Source organism: Encephalitozoon romaleae, chromosome IX (assembly GCF_000280035.1).
Source record: "Encephalitozoon romaleae SJ-2008 chromosome IX, partial sequence".
Lineage (NCBI taxonomy): Eukaryota > Fungi > Microsporidia > Unikaryonidae > Encephalitozoon > Encephalitozoon romaleae.
The window spans coordinates 25,097-41,895 of record NW_008806271.1 but is presented as its reverse complement, the minus strand read 5'-3'; the positions used below and the strand labels follow the sequence as shown (position 1 = coordinate 41,895).

Here is a 16,799-nt window from a genome sequence, read left to right as displayed (position 1 = left end):
GTATTTCCGTGGGCCAATTAAGCTGATATTGTTTTGCTGATTCCGCTTCGTTCAAAAGCCTTTGATGCTATATCTTCTACCTTCTTTTTAGTTATCGAAATTCCGCGCTCCCGGCAGACCCTAAGGGTAAAGCGTTTTGAATATTCAAGGACCCTTTCGGCAAAAGAACGATTGATAAAGTCCATTCTTTTGAGAAGAAGGCCCATCTTCTTCCCGTAGAACAGAAATGCATCATATATGTTCTCATATGCCTTTTTGTTGCTTGGATCTATGTAGACTCTGGACATTCTGTTTTGCAATACTTTCCTCATCCTACATTCTAAGGCTCTTCCAGGCTTTATTGAACTATGGGCGGCAGAAAAAGGAAGGTATGGATTCATAGTACATGATTTGATTGAATATCCGCCAGGAAGTATCTTTGTTCCACACCATGTAACGGGTTTGTCTGTTATCTTCATGCTATCCTTGTACTCAGAAAGCTCGGAAATATTGGACACCTTGCTCAAGTATTCATCCAGCCCAAAGTTTGATTCCATCTTTTCCTTACTGAAGTTGATTCCTAGATGTGAGATAGTCTGGGAGATTTCTAGAAACTTCAGTATTTCATCTATGGACGGAGAGATTACAAGGAAATCGTCTATGTATCTTGTGAGAATCCCTTCTTTAAAGATCTTATCAAAGTAAAGGTCGTCAATACTTTTGTAGTATAAGCTACACAGGAGCGTAGATGTCACAGACCCTTGGGCAATCCCGGTTTTTTGTATAAAGAACTTTCCATTGTGTTTCACACAGTTCCTCTTAACAATACCTACTATGGCATTCTCAACCTCCTCTTTGTCCAAGATTCTCTGGTTAGCATTTTCCTTTATAATTTTATTCTTAAGACCGCATAGCTCCATCAATAATCCTTCAATAGTCTCTCCAACCTTTCCTGTTCTACAAACATATCTGTTCTTTAATTCCCCGTTTGATTCTTCCAATATGGAGAAGCTTCTTGTGCAATATCTACTTTTGCTCAGAAGCTTTTTGACAAGATTCACGACATTGTCCTGAGGAATGTTGTCGAAACACCCTGAAAGATCGACCTTTAGGATATACAAGGGCTTTACAGATCTAGACAGGTAGGGAATGAGTCTTTCATACATTCCAGAATGGTTTAGTATCGAGTTCCCAAGCATTCGATGGGTCTCGTGTCTTAAAATGCAGAATTCAGGATAGATAGTCCTGTTGATTGATGGCCTACCTCCTCTAGCTTTGGACATGTTTGAAATAATCCTAGCACCGTTCATCTTTGGAATACATCTTAGTTCTGAATATGGACAGGCTTTGTTCTTTTCTACTTCCTCAAACTTCTTTAAAAACATATCAATGTAGATATCAGAAAAGTGTTGCCATATAGGCCTTGGGAAATAGTATACCTTGAACTTTGAGAATGAGGTCTCTGTGGAATAGAAATACTTGGAAATGATTGGTATGATTAGCTTTTCCATGATGTAGACCAGAAACCTTGAGGATATCTTAAACCTGAAGACAAACTCGTTTCTTGTACACCGGGCTGTTCTGAAGAACTTGAACCCAGAAATTCTAAAATATTTCATTAACTCATTCTTGTTGACCGTTTCGTAGCGGTTTCTATGGATCAAAAGAGACAGCCTGGACTTCAGTATTTTGAATCCATGGGAGTCAAAAACATCTTTAAACAGCTTCCTCGAAATAAGGAATAAGAAGTTTACAAGCTTCGGCTGCTTAACGCAGCACTCTAGAATGCTATTCCTACCCTCCAGAACCAGCTCGTCCTTGAAGAAGGATCTGAACACAGAATGAACAGGTAAGTTCTTCCATCTCCTTTCTATACCTTCCAATATATTTTTGGTATCCTTCTGTATAGTCTTGTATTTTTCTGAGCTATGGGCCTCAAATACATACTCAAAAGCAGACAGCGAGCAGAAGTCCACTCTTCTAATCTGCTTGCAGAAAAGCACGTTCCTGTTCAAGGTATTGGTAGTTCTTTCTGTTGCAATTCTGCCGAGACTTCTGAAGTTTCCTGCCAGAAATATGTAGTTACCATTAATTGCTTGAATCACAAGGCACTCTACGAGTATGAAAAGAGCCAGCTCGTCCCCAATAGACCTCATCAGTCGGCTCCATTCATGGGACCTAAGGATCTTTGAAGACACGCTGGGCGAATAGCATACAATTCTAGGATCCAGAGACCCAAACTTCCATTTTTTATATCCCGCACAAAGATGGTTTTCTTGATCTTTTGATAGAAGCACCCTGATAGCCTTTGAAATCAACTCTATCTCTTTCAGGTTACTTGCAAACGAAGAAACCCGAGGCTTCCTATTTGCTTTTATGTACACTCTATCTACCACGTCTGGAAGGTCTGTGATATTATAAGCTGCTAAAAATTCCCTGAGAGATAGAAACCTGAAATTTTTTAGGAGTTTTAGCATCTGTCGGGATTTAGAAATTTTCACTCATTTCTTTTGAATCTAAACGAGTACCTGGTAGATGTCACGGTGGCGGGACCCATTAATGTATTACGTCAGCAAGTTTTTTGTAAAATTACGATCTTGTTATTGAGTTTGTATACGTATTATGAAGGCCATAAACAAACCCCGGGATGCTGAGAGATTTTCCAAAGAAAAGAAAGATCTTTAACATAGCAGAGATGAAGGAGATAGAGGAGACACATGCGAAAGGAGATGAGCCCTGTTCTGAGTCAAATGCCTCTCCTTCAGTACATCCTCAACCATACAGTCCACGTGTCATTCTTCAACCTATTTCCGAAAGTGACCACACACCGTCCAACTATCTAAAGAATGGATCTGTGCAAGAAAACATAGGAGGCTTTAGGAATTCCAGTGCCAGGGCTTTATATGAAAGGCTTTTTAGCTCAACATCCATCCAGAGAAAGAAAAAGTTGGAAACTGCAGTCTTTCCTTCTGAAAAGTCTGAAGAGGAGCTTCTGGAATTTAGATACGAGTTTCTGTCCTCATCGCAAAAGATTGAACTCAGCAGGTTCTGTTGGAATGCATTTAGAAAAAGATCTACCAATACTCTTTTTGCTTGGATGAACTGTTTCTGGAAGAAAAGTAGTATAGGACGCTGTAGGCTGATCAACCCTATGGTCTTCGATGTTATCGAGTCACTAAAGAGAAGGGCAGTATGCACCAAATTCATCTTCCGTTACGAGCCAGACAAGTCAGAAGCATCAAGAATAGCAAACATGGTGCACGAAGATAAATGTGTAGACATCGAAGGCACAAATGTTTTGGTATTGGCCAATGCCCTCAAGAATTACATAAGAGAGCACCTGGACGGCCTAATTCCCATAGAAGTTTTTGAGAAGATTAAGTCTTGTATCATCTCAAATGATAGGCATAGAAAAGAAGCGCTATTTTCCTACATGCCGTTTATATTTACTGATGCAGAAAGACGTCTACTTGTCTCACTTTTTGAGTTGCTAAGGATAATTGATGAAAACTCAGATGTGACAGAAATGACCATTGACTCACTTCTAGGATTATTTAGTCTAGTGCTGCATCCCCAAGCTGCATTTACAACGCTCCATGACCTAGATCATGCCAAGACCATCACAAGGGAGATGTATAGATTGGACTTTGGGGCTATACCACAGGGCGTTGTTGTTCACGAGCTTGTTTTTGTGTAATCTCTGCTGTCATAACTAAAATATTGTGATTTCCTACTTTTACATGTTTTGCACCTAGGTGGCCAAAGGCCCAACATTTTATTTAGAAAAGAGGGTTATCCCAGATGACACAGCAAGAGGAGAAAGAATGGCAAAAAGTTCAAAAAAAGACATTTACAAAGTGGGTGAATGAGAAACTAGCAAGAGGGGGCCACGAGGAGATCAAGGATATGTTTGAAGACCTACGCGATGGAGTAAAGCTTGCGAATTTGTTAATGGCTCTTCAGAAGGATACAGTTGAGTATAATCCAGTGCCATATACTCGGATCCAAAAAATGGAGAATGTGGAAAGAGTTCTATCTTTTATAAAAGAAAAGAAGGTCAAGCTTATAAACATAGGAGCGTCCGATATTGTTGATGGAAATCCAAAGCTTATATTGGGACTAATATGGTCTCTGATTTCAAGACTGGCCATTGCAGAGATGGCAGAGGCTGGCGAGCTTTCAATAAGAAACGAATTGCTCAGATGGTGTAAAGAGGTAACGAATGGATACAAAAATGTAAATATAGTTGATTTCTCAAAGAGCTGGCAGGACGGACTTGCGTTCAATGCAATTATCCATAAGTTCCGACCAGACCTTATTCCAAACTTTCAGAGCCTTAAGAGTTCCGAGAAAGTGTACAATCTAACCCAGGCATTCAAGGTTGCAGAAAGGTTCCTCAATATAAAAAAGCTTCTTGATGTGGAGGACATAGCAGGAGTATCTATTCCTGATGAGAAAAGTATTATGACATATGTCTCTGGGTATTATAGAAAGTTTAAGGAGTATGAGAAAGAAAGATCTGCTCGAGAGAGGGTCAAAGGAGTTTTGGAAACCATTGACTGGTCAATACAGGCTAGAAACCTCTATGAGATCAAAGCAAGAAACCTGCTATCCTTGATAAAGGGCCTAAACAATCAGAAGAAAGAGGTGTGTAAGATTATAAGAAGTCTCAACAAATCATTTAGCCTGATGTTAGAGACAAACTCCAAAGCCATCCATGAATCTACTGAGCTTCATTCTCTCCTTGGAAGCATAAATGCGGTCCATAGTTTCTACAGAATGAAGAAATACTCTCCGCCAGAGGATGTAACTCTGGACAAGCTTTCGTTTTCTCCTCTGCAGCCTCAAACCATTGCTGATAGCATCGAGATCAGGAAGCTATTTGATCCGTCATTCCAATCTGAGATTAATGCTTTGAACAGGGTATTTGAGTTCTTTAAGCATACACTTTCAAAAGGCGAAAGTGTGAAAGAACAGATACAGGATGCTTCAGAACTCTCCAACAAGCTGATGGAAATGACATTCACACATCCATTGGCCAAAGACCAGAAGGAAGGATTTAAGAGCATTGCATCAAAGAAACTTGAGACTCTAAAAAATGTTCAAGACAAAAAAAGCAAGGAAGAAAAAGTCCTCGAAAGTGCTACTGCTCTATTTAATAAGGTAGTAAAGAAAGACGAGTGTGGGATAAGTTCCACAGACTTATGCTGGTGTCTAAGCCAGCTGGGCCTGTCGGTGGATGAAGGAATGGTTCCATTTGGAAGCCCAGAAGGCCGAATATCCCTGGAAGATTATCTTTTAATAGTTAGAGAGATGCATAATACTCTTTTTTGTCCGGCAGAACTCAAAAAGGCTTTTGAGATGTTCAGCGTGGACGGGGTCTTGGATCTTAAGTCCCTTAACATTGAAAGCAAGAACCTCAAGAATGTTTATCGTTTCAATGGAGAGAATCCATCTTTATGCGTGAGTAAGTTTTTTGAGGACTTCATTGAAAATTAAAGTACCCTACTTCACTTTGTGAATCTTGCTTTTCGTAGGCCTTTGAAGCCCAAACTCTTCATAAAGAAGCGATGGGTACTCCATATCAACAAAATACACTATTCCGTTAAACTTTCGGAAGTACGTGGGTATTGATCCGAAGCATAGGCCTATTTTCGTCTCTCTTTCCTCGACAATGAATCCAGGGGTGTCTAAATACATGAATCCCTTTGCACTACTTCTGGGCCAAGTTGAGATCAATGCCTTGCCACAACTATAAATTTGTATGGTTGATTCTAAACTGGGTTTATTGGCAATGATTCCCCCAGAATTCATGTATGATTGCTTATACTTTACACTCCTTAAGGGAATTTCATTGCATATAACAGACAGCTTTTTTCCCGAGTTCAAGAGCAGCCTTCCAAGAATAAGCCCTATGCTTGGAAAGACACCGTCTCCACTCACAAGCACCTCTACTTTTAGAGTTGAATTTCCAAAGTATGTAGAGAATATTCGGTATGCTTGGCGTGCTGCAATGGAACAGAACTCTTCCTCGAGAGGTCCAAAATAACAGAATGCCCGCTTCATCATCCCATAGTAATTCTCTTCGGAGGTTTCCAGCGCATTCCTATCATCCTTTCCTTCAATCCCTGTCTTTCCGGAAGATCGAGTATTGTCACCGTTTTCATAGATCGTTCTGCTTGTATCTGTTTGGCTACTCTTATACCTTTCACTAGAAGCCATCAGCCCGGTGCCTGTCCTCAAACCCACATGGCTCACAGAATGTAGCCTTGAAGCTTCTACTGTACTTTTATCACTTGTTCCAATAGACGGATTGAGCACTTCGGCCTTCTCATCCTCTTTGGCCTTGGACTCCACAGAAATGTTAGAGGAAGGCTCTTCCACAATCTCCAACCTCTGGATGTCCTCAATAAGTACATCCCTTGTCCCATCTTCGCCCTCTATAACCAACTTTCCAACATTCTCATCGACAGCCTTGAGCATCCCTGATATCATTCCCTTAGATGTCTCGAACAGTAATCTTGTTCCAATATAATCCTCCATGATGTTGCAGGGCTTACTCACAAGGCTTTAATACATCCAAACACCAAAAATACAAGCAAGAAAGTATTTACTATATTCCAGACAGGAAAAGGTCTTTCTACAAAATGTTCCCCATCGATCGGTAATACCCTACTAGATGTTTTCTAACATCACTTGGAATTATGTTCCAAACATCCTCAAAAAGCATCTTATGATTCTCCAATCTTTGTCTCAGATCATTCTTTACACACTCAAGATCTTTGTCCAAATCCATGTTGTACTTCTCTAAAGCATCTATAAACACGTCAAACTCGTCCCTGCCCAGCCTCTTCATGGTCTTCTCGATCTCTTTAGCTGATAAAATCGAAATCTGCGCTTGAAATTTCTCTAGGCTTTCTTTATCCATTCTCACCAGTTGCTTTTGGTCCCTGGTGCAATTTCATTTATAAAACAAAGAGCAGATATAAAATTTCTCACGGAAAGAACCTCTTTATCTGAAATAATGCTGAATGGTGAAGATGGACTTGTTATATCTCCTGTCTCTTTCTAGTACATACAGAAGATCCTTCATAGTTATTGTTCTGTTTGCTACCTTTCTTTCCAACGCTTTCTCATCAAATGGAGAATAAATCGAATTGAAGGCTGTGCTTTCTTCGTTCACTCGAACATCTTCTGCACTCATCCATGACTTTTGTTGCACACCAAGGGCTGCTAGAGCAACAGTGTTGCTCAGTCTCTTCTTAATGACCAGGTCCTCCCTCTCTTGAATAGTCTTCTTTACCTTTTTCTTTCCTTCTTCTTCTCCTCTCCTAATGGTAAACTTTTCAAGTTCAGCTTTTTCTATCTGCTCAAGGCACCACAGTTGCCTGCTGAGATCATTATTTATCCTTATTATAAACTCAGACAAATTGTACTCAACTCTCCATTTACTAGACTCTTCCATCTTCTCCACAGTGTCCAGTATCTTTCTTCTGACAACCTGAAACAACAGGAAAAATGACTCTTCACTGACCCCTACCCTTCTTGAATTCCCAATTCTAGCTATAAACTCCCTAAACTGTGGCACATTCAGTAAACTCCCTATTTGATCATTTGCATCCTCTTCATCGTACTCGCCAAAGTTAATATTTGTCTCCGTTTCTCGGACAATGTGCTCGGCCTCTTCCTTCAGGTCTACTCCAGAATACTGTATGATGTCTTGAAGATGCTCTGTTTTCATCTCCTCCTGCTGCTCCTTGTTTGGTGTGTTGTTTGAAAACAAACTTTCAAACTGCTCCTTGGTCAGTGCTTCTTTGCAAACACCGAAAAACTGGGATGCCGATATCTCCTTCCGAACTGCACTGAAATAGGCCGTTTCTATAATCTTTTTCTTTTCCTGGGGAAGCCTTTCAAAAGCCTCCTTGTTCATCTTCTAAGGGTACAAAATTTCTATACTTCAGAGTCACATCAAAGCTTTATTTCCACATTAATACAGCAGTAGATTTCTCAGATACTCTCCGTCAACATGTCTAATGTTGCCCCTCTGTGATTCATACCATCTGTCGGCCCTCTCAGGATCAACTTGCTTGATAAATAAATAAGAAACTATAGAGAGATCAGAGCTGTCATCCATAAGCTCCTTGAGTCTGCTAAATACAAGTTCAACACTCTCGATGTATCCGAACACACGTAGCGCATTAAATACAGCAGTAAACATGTAGATGGCATACAAAGGATTTCGGGTTTCCCTCAGTTTTGGATATAGCACAGAGCATATAAACTCATTGTATGTGTAGTCCCAGTCCATATAGTGGCATAGAACCCTTACAGAATACATGCTTGGAAAGATTGCAGGGTTGAAGCCTCCGTCCTCAAAAACATTGAAGTTTCCTATCAAGTTGGCACAGAGATCCTTCAAAGACTTTTCTTTCGGATGGAGTTCAAAATTGTCAATTATCTTGTTATAGTATCCTACAATGTGCGGATGACTCCTGTTTATATCACTATCAACCATGCACTGATGAAATAGGATCTCCTTTATGGTGCTTCCTAGTACGTCATCATAGATCCCTTGGTTATTGAATAGAGCAGAGACAATAAACGGTATTCTGGAGAAATCATCTATGAAGAGGACGATGTCGTGGGTAATCACAAGCTTGTGCTGGTACTCTATATCCCCAGAAATCAAGTTAAGTGTTGAGCAAACCGTGTTGAGATCATATGTGTTCAAATTCACTATCATGTGCCTTATGATCTTATCAATTTGTTGTTTAACATTCGTATGAAATGACTTCTTCATTCTCACCTCTGTTCTGACATTTAATGAAAAGCTGTGTGCCTCCTTGGAGTAGGACAGAAGAGAGTCAATCGTGAAGGCATCTTTGAACTGCTTGGATGTCTTGTCTCTTCTGAATAGATCTTCGACTTCTTTCTCAAGAGACTTGCTGCTCCTCCTGCTCTTTCTATCTTCTCCTCTCTTAAGTTCAAACCGCGCCATGTCTTGGGCAACCGTTCTGCCACTCTCGCTCCCTTCCTGCTCTACACAATCTTTCTTCAAGGCCACGCCGTTATCACCTTTCATAAGATTCTTTGTATGAGCCACAAGAGCATCAATTATTATCTGCTGGTTTTCTGTCTTTTCTTCTAGCTCAGATATCCGAAGAAGTGCTTCCTCAAAGCTTTTGATCATTATTTCTGGGACATCCAAATGTTTCTTCAAAAATTTCAAAATATCTCGGATTTGAAGCTTATATTTCGGATCCCAAGAACAAAAAAATCTAACGACAAGCCCAGCATCCGCTCGAGCTCTTTTCTCCCTCCATCCTCGCCATCCCCGTTGCTTCCAATATATCCCCATCTTTGGTTTATCAGTGTCCAGGATTCCTCTAGTACTCGCTTGATTTCTTCGCTGACAATCCTTGATACACGATCAATATCCACTTGCCATTCAAGTACCGGCCTCGACTCTCCAGCTCCCGTATGCTTTAACACCATAAATCCGTTTGAATGAAGCATAAGAACTGCTTTCTTGACAATATGAGAAGGAACAAGCGACTTGATTACAATGTCCTTGTCTTCTAGTGATTTGTATTCTAGCATCATGTTGAAAATCCTTCGTGCTTCTTTGCTGTTTTCAGACAGAATCCTGTTTAATGTGTCGACAACAAGAATCTTTCTTATGTCGTCTTCATCCTTAAAATAGGTTTCTGTACAATCCATACTTTTCCTGACAAGCCCACAATTGTTAAAGTATTTGATGCATGAGACAACATCTCCTCTGGTGATGTCCGCCTCATCCTCGAGGCTTTCTATTATAGCATCCACAGTTACCAAGTTACGTCCGAGAATCGACTTATAAATCCTTTCAGCCTTTGATAGATACCTTTTCTTAACAAGAGCTAGAAGTCTATTGTTTATCATCATGGCATGCAAGGCATCAAAGTCAATGACATGAAATCTTGCCCTTTCTACGGTTTTCCTGCTCTTCCTGTGCACCTCTTCGTTCACTTTATCTTGTCTGTCTCTTGTCATGTGCTCTCCTAGGTTTTTTGATTCTGCAACTAATATGCCTGCCTCCTTCATACTTATAGAGATAATCACTCCTGCACTGACAAGTTCCTCGACTTTTTTTTCCAAAGAGATATTCACCTTGGTAAATCCATTCACCAATATCTTCATAAACCCTTCGGCAACCTCTTCTCCAAACAAATCCTCAACGAGACTGCAATAAGTCCCGAAATACATCCTTCTATATGCCATGTCTGTATCAAGTACATAGTGGACTTTCTTTTCATATTGAAAGTACTTTACAAGCCTGCGCTGTATCATCAGAGAAAGGCCGTGAATCACCTGGGAATATGCTAGAGATGTGCCCTGAGTTATGTATTCCATCGTGCTTCCATTTCTTTTTCTCAGGAAAAGACCTATTTTCTGTAGTATGGTCCCATAGTCCCCCAGTATCTCTCCTACTAATCCTGGCATGCCTCTGGATTCGGTAAAAATTTTCAATAAAGAAGATATAGCTAGACATAACCTTTCGAATCAAATGGAAAATACAAGTCTAAACGTGGGCGTGGAGGGCGTTCTAGGGTCTGGTGCAAAAGGCAAAAATGGACAGGGAACCAAGAGGAGATGTGGGATGGATGGTAAAATAAATGCTTTGTCCAAGATAAGTGATAATCCATTTGATGTTTTGTCACAATCGCTGTACAAGAAGAATGAGATAAGCTGTAAGGAGGTTCCATCAAAGCAGGATCTGATGGAGGACAGCATATTTGAAGAGCTTCTTCTGAAGGCCAAGACTGAGCCTAAGAATGAAGAGAAAAAGTTATGTTATGGAATATTTACTTCGATGGCCTTGGTGACTGACTCAGAAATCCAGATCCAAGAGAAGAGGATGTACAAATTCCCTTTTGAAGTTGAAACAAAGAATGATGGATCCCAGCTCTTCGAGAAAATGTATTCGGAATACCTGATAGCAGCCAAGTCTGTATTTAGGGAGTATAAAAGGAGTAGCATCAGGTTCTTCATGAAGCTTAAAAACGACTTCTTATTGTTTGATTCATACCTAAAGACTAGTTACGGAATGAAGAAGGAACTTGTCAGAAACGAGATCCGATTCGAAGAAGAAGGGTCGTTCCTTATTGTTAAGGGAATAGAAGTGGCTCTGGTATTTGATTACATAATCAACATCCCTATATCATCATCCTTTTGCATACCCTTCATTCTGTCTGAAAGCCAGTTTGAAAATGGAATTCTATTTTCTGTGAAACTTGAAAGAAAGCGAGCTATAAGGGAAGGAAAAAAGATACTCTACTCATACGAACTTCTTGGCCCATTTTGGGCAGATGATTACAAGGAGCTGATTCGTTTTCACACCAAGATAATCTGAAATGTCTTAGCATCAAACCTTTTCTGAAGCAGGTTTCATACTCTTCTTTCCCATGCAGCAGCCTATTCTAAAAATGCAAATAAATAAACCCTTTAGATGGTTAAAGTAAGACCGAATTCTAGAATGGTGTTACTAATTTCTTCACTTATGCTCACATACACAGTTCCAGTATCTGAAATAATCCTCCCCACCCGATTTGCGTTCAAAAGGGCCTACCTTTCCTTACTTCTACTCTCGAGCATTTTCTCAATAATTTACCTGGCGCTTTCCATAGTTTACAGAGGCCATGTCAGATATGATCTAGAAGCAATCAGCCTAGCAAATCATCATGCAAGGAAATTCTGTAAAAGATGCAACAACTACAAGCCGGAGAGAGCCCACCACTGCTCATCCTGTGGACACTGTGTAAAAAAGATGGACCACCACTGCTTCTGGATAAACAATTGCGTGAACTACGATAATCAAGGACACTTCATAAGGTTCCTGTTTTTTACGTCCTTGGCCAACTTACTCATATTTACATATGTATGTGGAGAATTTGTAGCAATTCTGCTCTTCGATAGGCATCTTCGGCATAAAAGAGATTACTACATTCTAGTGCTATCTGGGATGTCGTCACTTGTGTTTCTAATAATGACACCTTTTTTCCTCTATTTGCAGTTGAGACTCGCCTTGATGAATATGACTTTTATTGAAGAACTTAAGCAAGAAGATATCAGTAGGCACCAAGGATCACCTTTTCTCAGGTCACCTTATGACAGAGGGGTTATAAACAACCTCATAGACACATTAGGCCCCCCCTATACCCTTTTTCTGATGGGGCCTTTTGGAGATGGAATCACTTTTGTCAAGACATACTCTACGGAACACTGGCCAGTTCCATATGATTATCATTGTATTGAGGATCTCATGGTCATTTAAATCTAGAAGGCATTGGATGCTATCAAGCGTATATGTCATATATAATATTAAAGTCTGTTCTGTCATAGAAAGGAATTCTCATCTCCTGGCATTCTCTGAGATATTTTGAGTACACTTCCATTCTTGAGGCCCTCTTATTCTTGACAATAATCGAGCTAATGATACTGTGATGTATATTGTTCGGGCCCTCTTCTCTGTTTTCTTTTTCAGGAGATACATCCTTTGGGCCTATTTCCGCGGATCCCCCTTCTATTATTTTCCTCCCCACAATCTCTTGGACGTATCTGAACAGCTGTCTTAGATCTCCGGAAGGTCCTATCCTCTTTGATATGATCTTTATAGCTACAGGACTCAAAACACGCGATGTAGTCTCCTTTGAGATTTTATAAGTCAGAATCTTCTCCATGTCAGATGAAGTATATGGTTTGAAAAACAGAACATCACCAGACATCCGAAGATCATTGGAAATTGTTATAAGCTTCTGCCTATCCTTTAAATGATACATGGCCTGTAGACATTCATTTCTTTTTTCATTATAGTACTTATCAAACTCATCAATAATCACTAAAGGAGCACTGCTGTTCCTTATTTTTGTAAGAATATCATTCTCGTTATAATAGTTTACATAAAGAAAGGGCCCTTCTATGGCATGAGTGGTAACATGTGTCTTCCCGGTTCCTGGACTTCCGCAAATGTGAAGAATAGGTTTCCTAGAATGTAAAAATGACCTTATCTCAACTATTTCTTTCTCTCTGAGATATATGGAAGCACCCGAAGAGGAGAATGTGTCGTAGAGCCTTTTCAAGTCTTCGAGGTTTGCCATCTACCTGGATTGGGGTTAGGTAGCGTAATAAATGATTTGAATGGCTGCATCAGCCCCCGATGAAGAGTCTAAAGAGAACAAAAAAGGTGGAAGTACAAAGCAAAGCATTTGAAGTGTATTTAAAACTAAAGGAAACCCCGCAAGGGTCTTGCATTGAGGAAGATGTCTTGGCATATCTGTTGAGGAATATAGAGCTTCAGAGAGAAATTCCGAGCACATTACTCGGTATCATTGAAGTGCTAAGGATAAATGCTCCCAAATGCTTCCTAAGTAGAGAAGAAAAGCATAGATTCTTCAGGTTGCTCATAGATATTCTTCCAAAGGAAAAGATAAATCTGGAAACGTTTATTACATATAGAATCCCTAGTCTTCTAACGGACAAGATCTTGATCTCCAAACTGGCCGGACTGATAGAGGTAGTTAATGGGACTGCAAAGAAGTATCTGAAAGAGATTATTATTATATTGATAGAGGAGGGAGCCGAAGATATTGTGAGAGAAGTGGTCAGGACTGTGCTCCTCCATATACCTAAAGATCCTGCATCCAACAGCATAATTGAAGTTACAAAAGAGATATCAATGCCTGCAGTTACTATAATAATGGAAAGTTTCGAGGACAAAGTGTATGCAGATGTGTATTCAAGCTTCTCTTTAAAAGAGCATCTATGTGTAAGAAACATCAGAGGGCAAGGCAAACTGAAGTACTTGACTGCAGCAATGTCTGAAAAGAACTTTGAGAAGCTTTGCCATTTTTATATTGGAGACAGAGACAAGAGAATAATTAAGATACTAGCCGAGAACTGCAGGCCAAGACATGATGAAATATTTCATAGAATTGCTAACGACTATGACGAGAATGTTCGTATAACATTATTAGAAAGGATTACCTTTGAAGACATTGTCGAGCATTCACTGGACGTCTATGAAAGGATTCTTGATACAAGTCATAGGGTCAGAACCGTTGTTTTCAACATATTCAGGTCTGGGATGCTGACTTACAAGGATTCTTTGATCGGGATTGCAGAAAGTTCAAAGGAAAACAAGGAGAACAACTCTAAAAGGACAAGTCGTGAGGTGGAATGTCTCTTAAAGTTCATTAAGTTTGCCCTTAAAGGCGTTTTTACTAATCAGAGAAAGGAATACATTGACCTACTGAATGAATGTAACCTGCCGTGGGAGTTCTATTTCCATATAAAATCCTTGAAGGGGACAGCCACTTTTCTGGAGCTAAGCTCTGAGAGAATTAAAAAGGAAAATGCAAAACTTCCTGAATGCAGAGAAAGAAGGTGGTTCTACCTCAAATACTTTTTCTTGGGGAAACTTCCTAAGGAAAGAACTTTTGAGCTTATAGAAACAGATATTCCATCTGCTTTAGTGTATCTTCTTGGAAGAGATGACCTGGACGAGTATGCAGATCTGCTGATAAATAGAGCATTAGCCAGTAGCAATATTAAGGAAATATTGATGATAGTAAGCGCGGTGAGGCCCTATCTTACTGAGAAGAAGCCCACCCTCTGTCCAAGGTCAACTGCAGAGCTTCTAATCTATGCTCATTCAAAGCACTCTTCGTGCTTTGTCAGTCAGATACTAAGCTTTGAGACCACATTTCCAGTGCTGTATTTCTTGTCTCACATGAAAATACCGGTAGATGTGCTTCTTCCCTTACTTCTGGAGTATAGAGGTAGCAGCGAAGAATATGTTGAAGTCCAGTTAGCATACAACGATAAAAGATTGCTTCAGGAATTTGTTGAATACTTTATGGAGATCAATCTAGATGAGGACTTGAAGGAAAAGATTGTTAGAAGCAAAACACTTGTTGGATCCCTGATATACTTTCTCAACACTGGGCAGGTGAACATAAAGAACATAGGCTTCTTTATCTCCTCTATTTGCCTTATATGTGCAAGCTCCAGTAATGAGCATAAAATCAAGCAGATCTATGAGACATATTCAATGAAAGTCGATCAGAGTACATTCAACAAATTCTATACAGTATGCTCCAAGCTTAAGACCATGTCGTTGAATAAGGAACCTCACAGGATAGACGAGGGAAAAGTGGTAATCAAAAAGAATGACAAGACGTTGTTTTTTATATGTGAGGTGGTCCTTAGCACTCGGGTGGGAGAGATGGTTGATGAAAAGTTCAATCTGCATGAATTCTATCCGATTTCTGAGGATGTATTGGGCATGATTTCTTCAGGACGGGCAATATGGCCAGTGTAAGAGTGCATTAAATCTTTATTTATATTCATTTCTGTAACAATCATAAGAACATAGCATCTTTTCAATAACAAAGGTACTTCCATCTCCAACAGAGCTAAGGCTATATCCTAGATGTGGCTGTGTAGTAAACAGTCTGTTACAAGCATCGCAGTTTTTTACATCAGGATATCGTTTTCTAATCCATCCTTCACATTTATACTGCATATTCAGACATTTGTTGTAGCATAACTCTGTCAAGCCTGGGCTGGGAGCAGGCCTACTCTCATGGTAGACAAATGGATTTTCTCCTACTCTTATTACAGTTACATTTGAGAATGTCTTGAAAAACTTTAGAGGGATGCAACTAAGAAGGTTGTCGCTCACGTCTATTATTGAGACAGATGATACTCGGTTCTTGAACGTGCTTGGGTCTATCTTCGAGATCTTGTTTGACTTCAGATTCAAGTATCTTAGAGTTTGAATACCTATTACATGCCCAGGAAACTCTGTGATGTTGTTATCACTGAAGTCGAGCTTCTCAATACTATTGAGGCAAGCTATACTTTGATTGACTTGTGTGAGCTGGTTCTTGAAGACTGGAAGTATTCTCAGTTTCTTCAGGTTGCTCATGTCCGGTAGCTCTGTAAGGTTGTTTGCTCCAAGCCCAAGCTCCTCCAATCGCACCAAATTGTTGATCCCGTCCGGAAGCTTTTGTAACTTATTGTTGGACAAGTTCAGCCAATTTAGATTCCTTAACTCGCAGAACTCATCTGGAAGTGAGGAAATCTCATTGTTAGATAAATCTATTTTGATCAAGTTTATAAGAAACTTGATGTCCTTTGGAATGGCTCTGATCTTGTTTGAGAAAAACCCGAACTTCCGAAGGTTTGTCATCTTGAATATACACTTTGGGATTTCAGAGAAGTTGTTTTCGCTTAGGCCAAGCCCCGAGACCCTCTTTAGATTTTCCATTTCGTCAGGTAATGCTCTAAGTCGATTTCTAGTCAGATCTATCCAGGTGAGACCCACAAGGGAGCCTATGCCGGGGTGTATTTCTTCGATTCTGTTATCATTTAATGCAAGCCTGCTGAGAGTTTTGAGCTCCTTTATGCTTTCAGGTACTTCCCTTATTTTGTTATCTGAGAGTATAAGCCAATTGATGGGTGTGGTATACGCCATCTTTGGTATTTCATGGTATCCTTGCTTGGAATAATCGGCACTAGTAACCTCTGTCATTATTTGCAGTGTTTCAATCTCTTTTTATTTTTTCTATATCAACGATTGTTTCAAATTAACAAATAAATGTATTTTCTTTTCTCCGTTGAGATAACAATGTCTGCACTCCGTATCCTAGGCAAATGAGTCTTGTTGCATCCTGAATATGGAGATGGTGAAACTTGTTTCTAGGTTGCAAGTCACATTTGAGAACTAGAAACTTATTGTGTCAAGGATATCAAACAATACAACGTTAAATTCAGAAGGA

General features: G+C 39.8%; 12 protein-coding genes across 12 annotated transcripts; 5 read left to right on the top strand and 7 right to left on the bottom strand.

The window, feature by feature from the left end:
- Window positions 1-17: 17 nt before the first annotated feature.
- Window positions 18-2,456, bottom strand: EROM_090300 (telomerase reverse transcriptase; the record flags this gene model as incomplete). Its single annotated transcript, XM_009266869.1, has 1 exon — window positions 18-2,456. The coding sequence occupies one exon, from the start codon at window positions 2,454-2,456 to the stop codon at window positions 18-20; it is 2,439 nt and encodes an 812-aa protein (XP_009265144.1).
- Window positions 2,457-2,626: 170 nt separating this feature from the next.
- EROM_090290 (RhoGAP domain-containing protein) lies at window positions 2,627-3,676 on the top strand (the record flags this gene model as incomplete). The annotated part of the gene is made up of 1 exon (XM_009266868.1): window positions 2,627-3,676. One exon carries the CDS (start codon window positions 2,627-2,629, stop codon window positions 3,674-3,676), a length of 1,050 nt encoding a protein of 349 aa, XP_009265143.1.
- Window positions 3,677-3,780: 104 nt separating this feature from the next.
- On the top strand, window positions 3,781-5,478 carry EROM_090280 (Ca2+binding actin-bundling proteinfimbrin/plastin; the record flags this gene model as incomplete). Its single annotated transcript, XM_009266867.1, has 1 exon — window positions 3,781-5,478. One exon carries the CDS (start codon window positions 3,781-3,783, stop codon window positions 5,476-5,478), a length of 1,698 nt encoding a protein of 565 aa, XP_009265142.1.
- Window positions 5,479-5,484: 6 nt separating this feature from the next.
- Window positions 5,485-6,522, bottom strand: EROM_090270 (hypothetical protein; the record flags this gene model as incomplete). Its single annotated transcript, XM_009266866.1, has 1 exon — window positions 5,485-6,522. The coding sequence occupies one exon, from the start codon at window positions 6,520-6,522 to the stop codon at window positions 5,485-5,487; it is 1,038 nt and encodes a 345-aa protein (XP_009265141.1).
- A 469-nt stretch (window positions 6,523-6,991) lies between these two features.
- EROM_090260 (TAF4 transcription initiation factor TFIID) lies at window positions 6,992-7,909 on the bottom strand (the record flags this gene model as incomplete). Its single annotated transcript, XM_009266865.1, has 1 exon — window positions 6,992-7,909. The coding sequence occupies one exon, from the start codon at window positions 7,907-7,909 to the stop codon at window positions 6,992-6,994; it is 918 nt and encodes a 305-aa protein (XP_009265140.1).
- Window positions 7,910-7,966: 57 nt separating this feature from the next.
- Window positions 7,967-9,169, bottom strand: EROM_090250 (hypothetical protein; the record flags this gene model as incomplete). Its single annotated transcript, XM_009266864.1, has 1 exon — window positions 7,967-9,169. One exon carries the CDS (start codon window positions 9,167-9,169, stop codon window positions 7,967-7,969), a length of 1,203 nt encoding a protein of 400 aa, XP_009265139.1.
- A 35-nt stretch (window positions 9,170-9,204) lies between these two features.
- Window positions 9,205-10,461, bottom strand: EROM_090240 (hypothetical protein; the record flags this gene model as incomplete). Its single annotated transcript, XM_009266863.1, has 1 exon — window positions 9,205-10,461. One exon carries the CDS (start codon window positions 10,459-10,461, stop codon window positions 9,205-9,207), a length of 1,257 nt encoding a protein of 418 aa, XP_009265138.1.
- Window positions 10,462-10,525: 64 nt separating this feature from the next.
- EROM_090220 (hypothetical protein) lies at window positions 10,526-11,371 on the top strand (the record flags this gene model as incomplete). The annotated part of the gene is made up of 1 exon (XM_009266862.1): window positions 10,526-11,371. One exon carries the CDS (start codon window positions 10,526-10,528, stop codon window positions 11,369-11,371), a length of 846 nt encoding a protein of 281 aa, XP_009265137.1.
- Window positions 11,372-11,494: 123 nt separating this feature from the next.
- On the top strand, window positions 11,495-12,292 carry EROM_090210 (DHHC zinc finger domain-containing protein; the record flags this gene model as incomplete). Its single annotated transcript, XM_009266861.1, has 1 exon — window positions 11,495-12,292. The coding sequence occupies one exon, from the start codon at window positions 11,495-11,497 to the stop codon at window positions 12,290-12,292; it is 798 nt and encodes a 265-aa protein (XP_009265136.1).
- A 22-nt stretch (window positions 12,293-12,314) lies between these two features.
- On the bottom strand, window positions 12,315-12,797 carry EROM_090200 (hypothetical protein; the record flags this gene model as incomplete). The annotated part of the gene is made up of 1 exon (XM_009266860.1): window positions 12,315-12,797. The coding sequence occupies one exon, from the start codon at window positions 12,795-12,797 to the stop codon at window positions 12,315-12,317; it is 483 nt and encodes a 160-aa protein (XP_009265135.1).
- A 377-nt stretch (window positions 12,798-13,174) lies between these two features.
- On the top strand, window positions 13,175-15,337 carry EROM_090190 (hypothetical protein; the record flags this gene model as incomplete). The annotated part of the gene is made up of 1 exon (XM_009266859.1): window positions 13,175-15,337. One exon carries the CDS (start codon window positions 13,175-13,177, stop codon window positions 15,335-15,337), a length of 2,163 nt encoding a protein of 720 aa, XP_009265134.1.
- Window positions 15,338-15,352: 15 nt separating this feature from the next.
- EROM_090180 (leucine-rich repeat-containing protein) lies at window positions 15,353-16,552 on the bottom strand (the record flags this gene model as incomplete). Its single annotated transcript, XM_009266858.1, has 1 exon — window positions 15,353-16,552. The coding sequence occupies one exon, from the start codon at window positions 16,550-16,552 to the stop codon at window positions 15,353-15,355; it is 1,200 nt and encodes a 399-aa protein (XP_009265133.1).
- Between the last annotated feature and the right edge of the window lie 247 nt (window positions 16,553-16,799).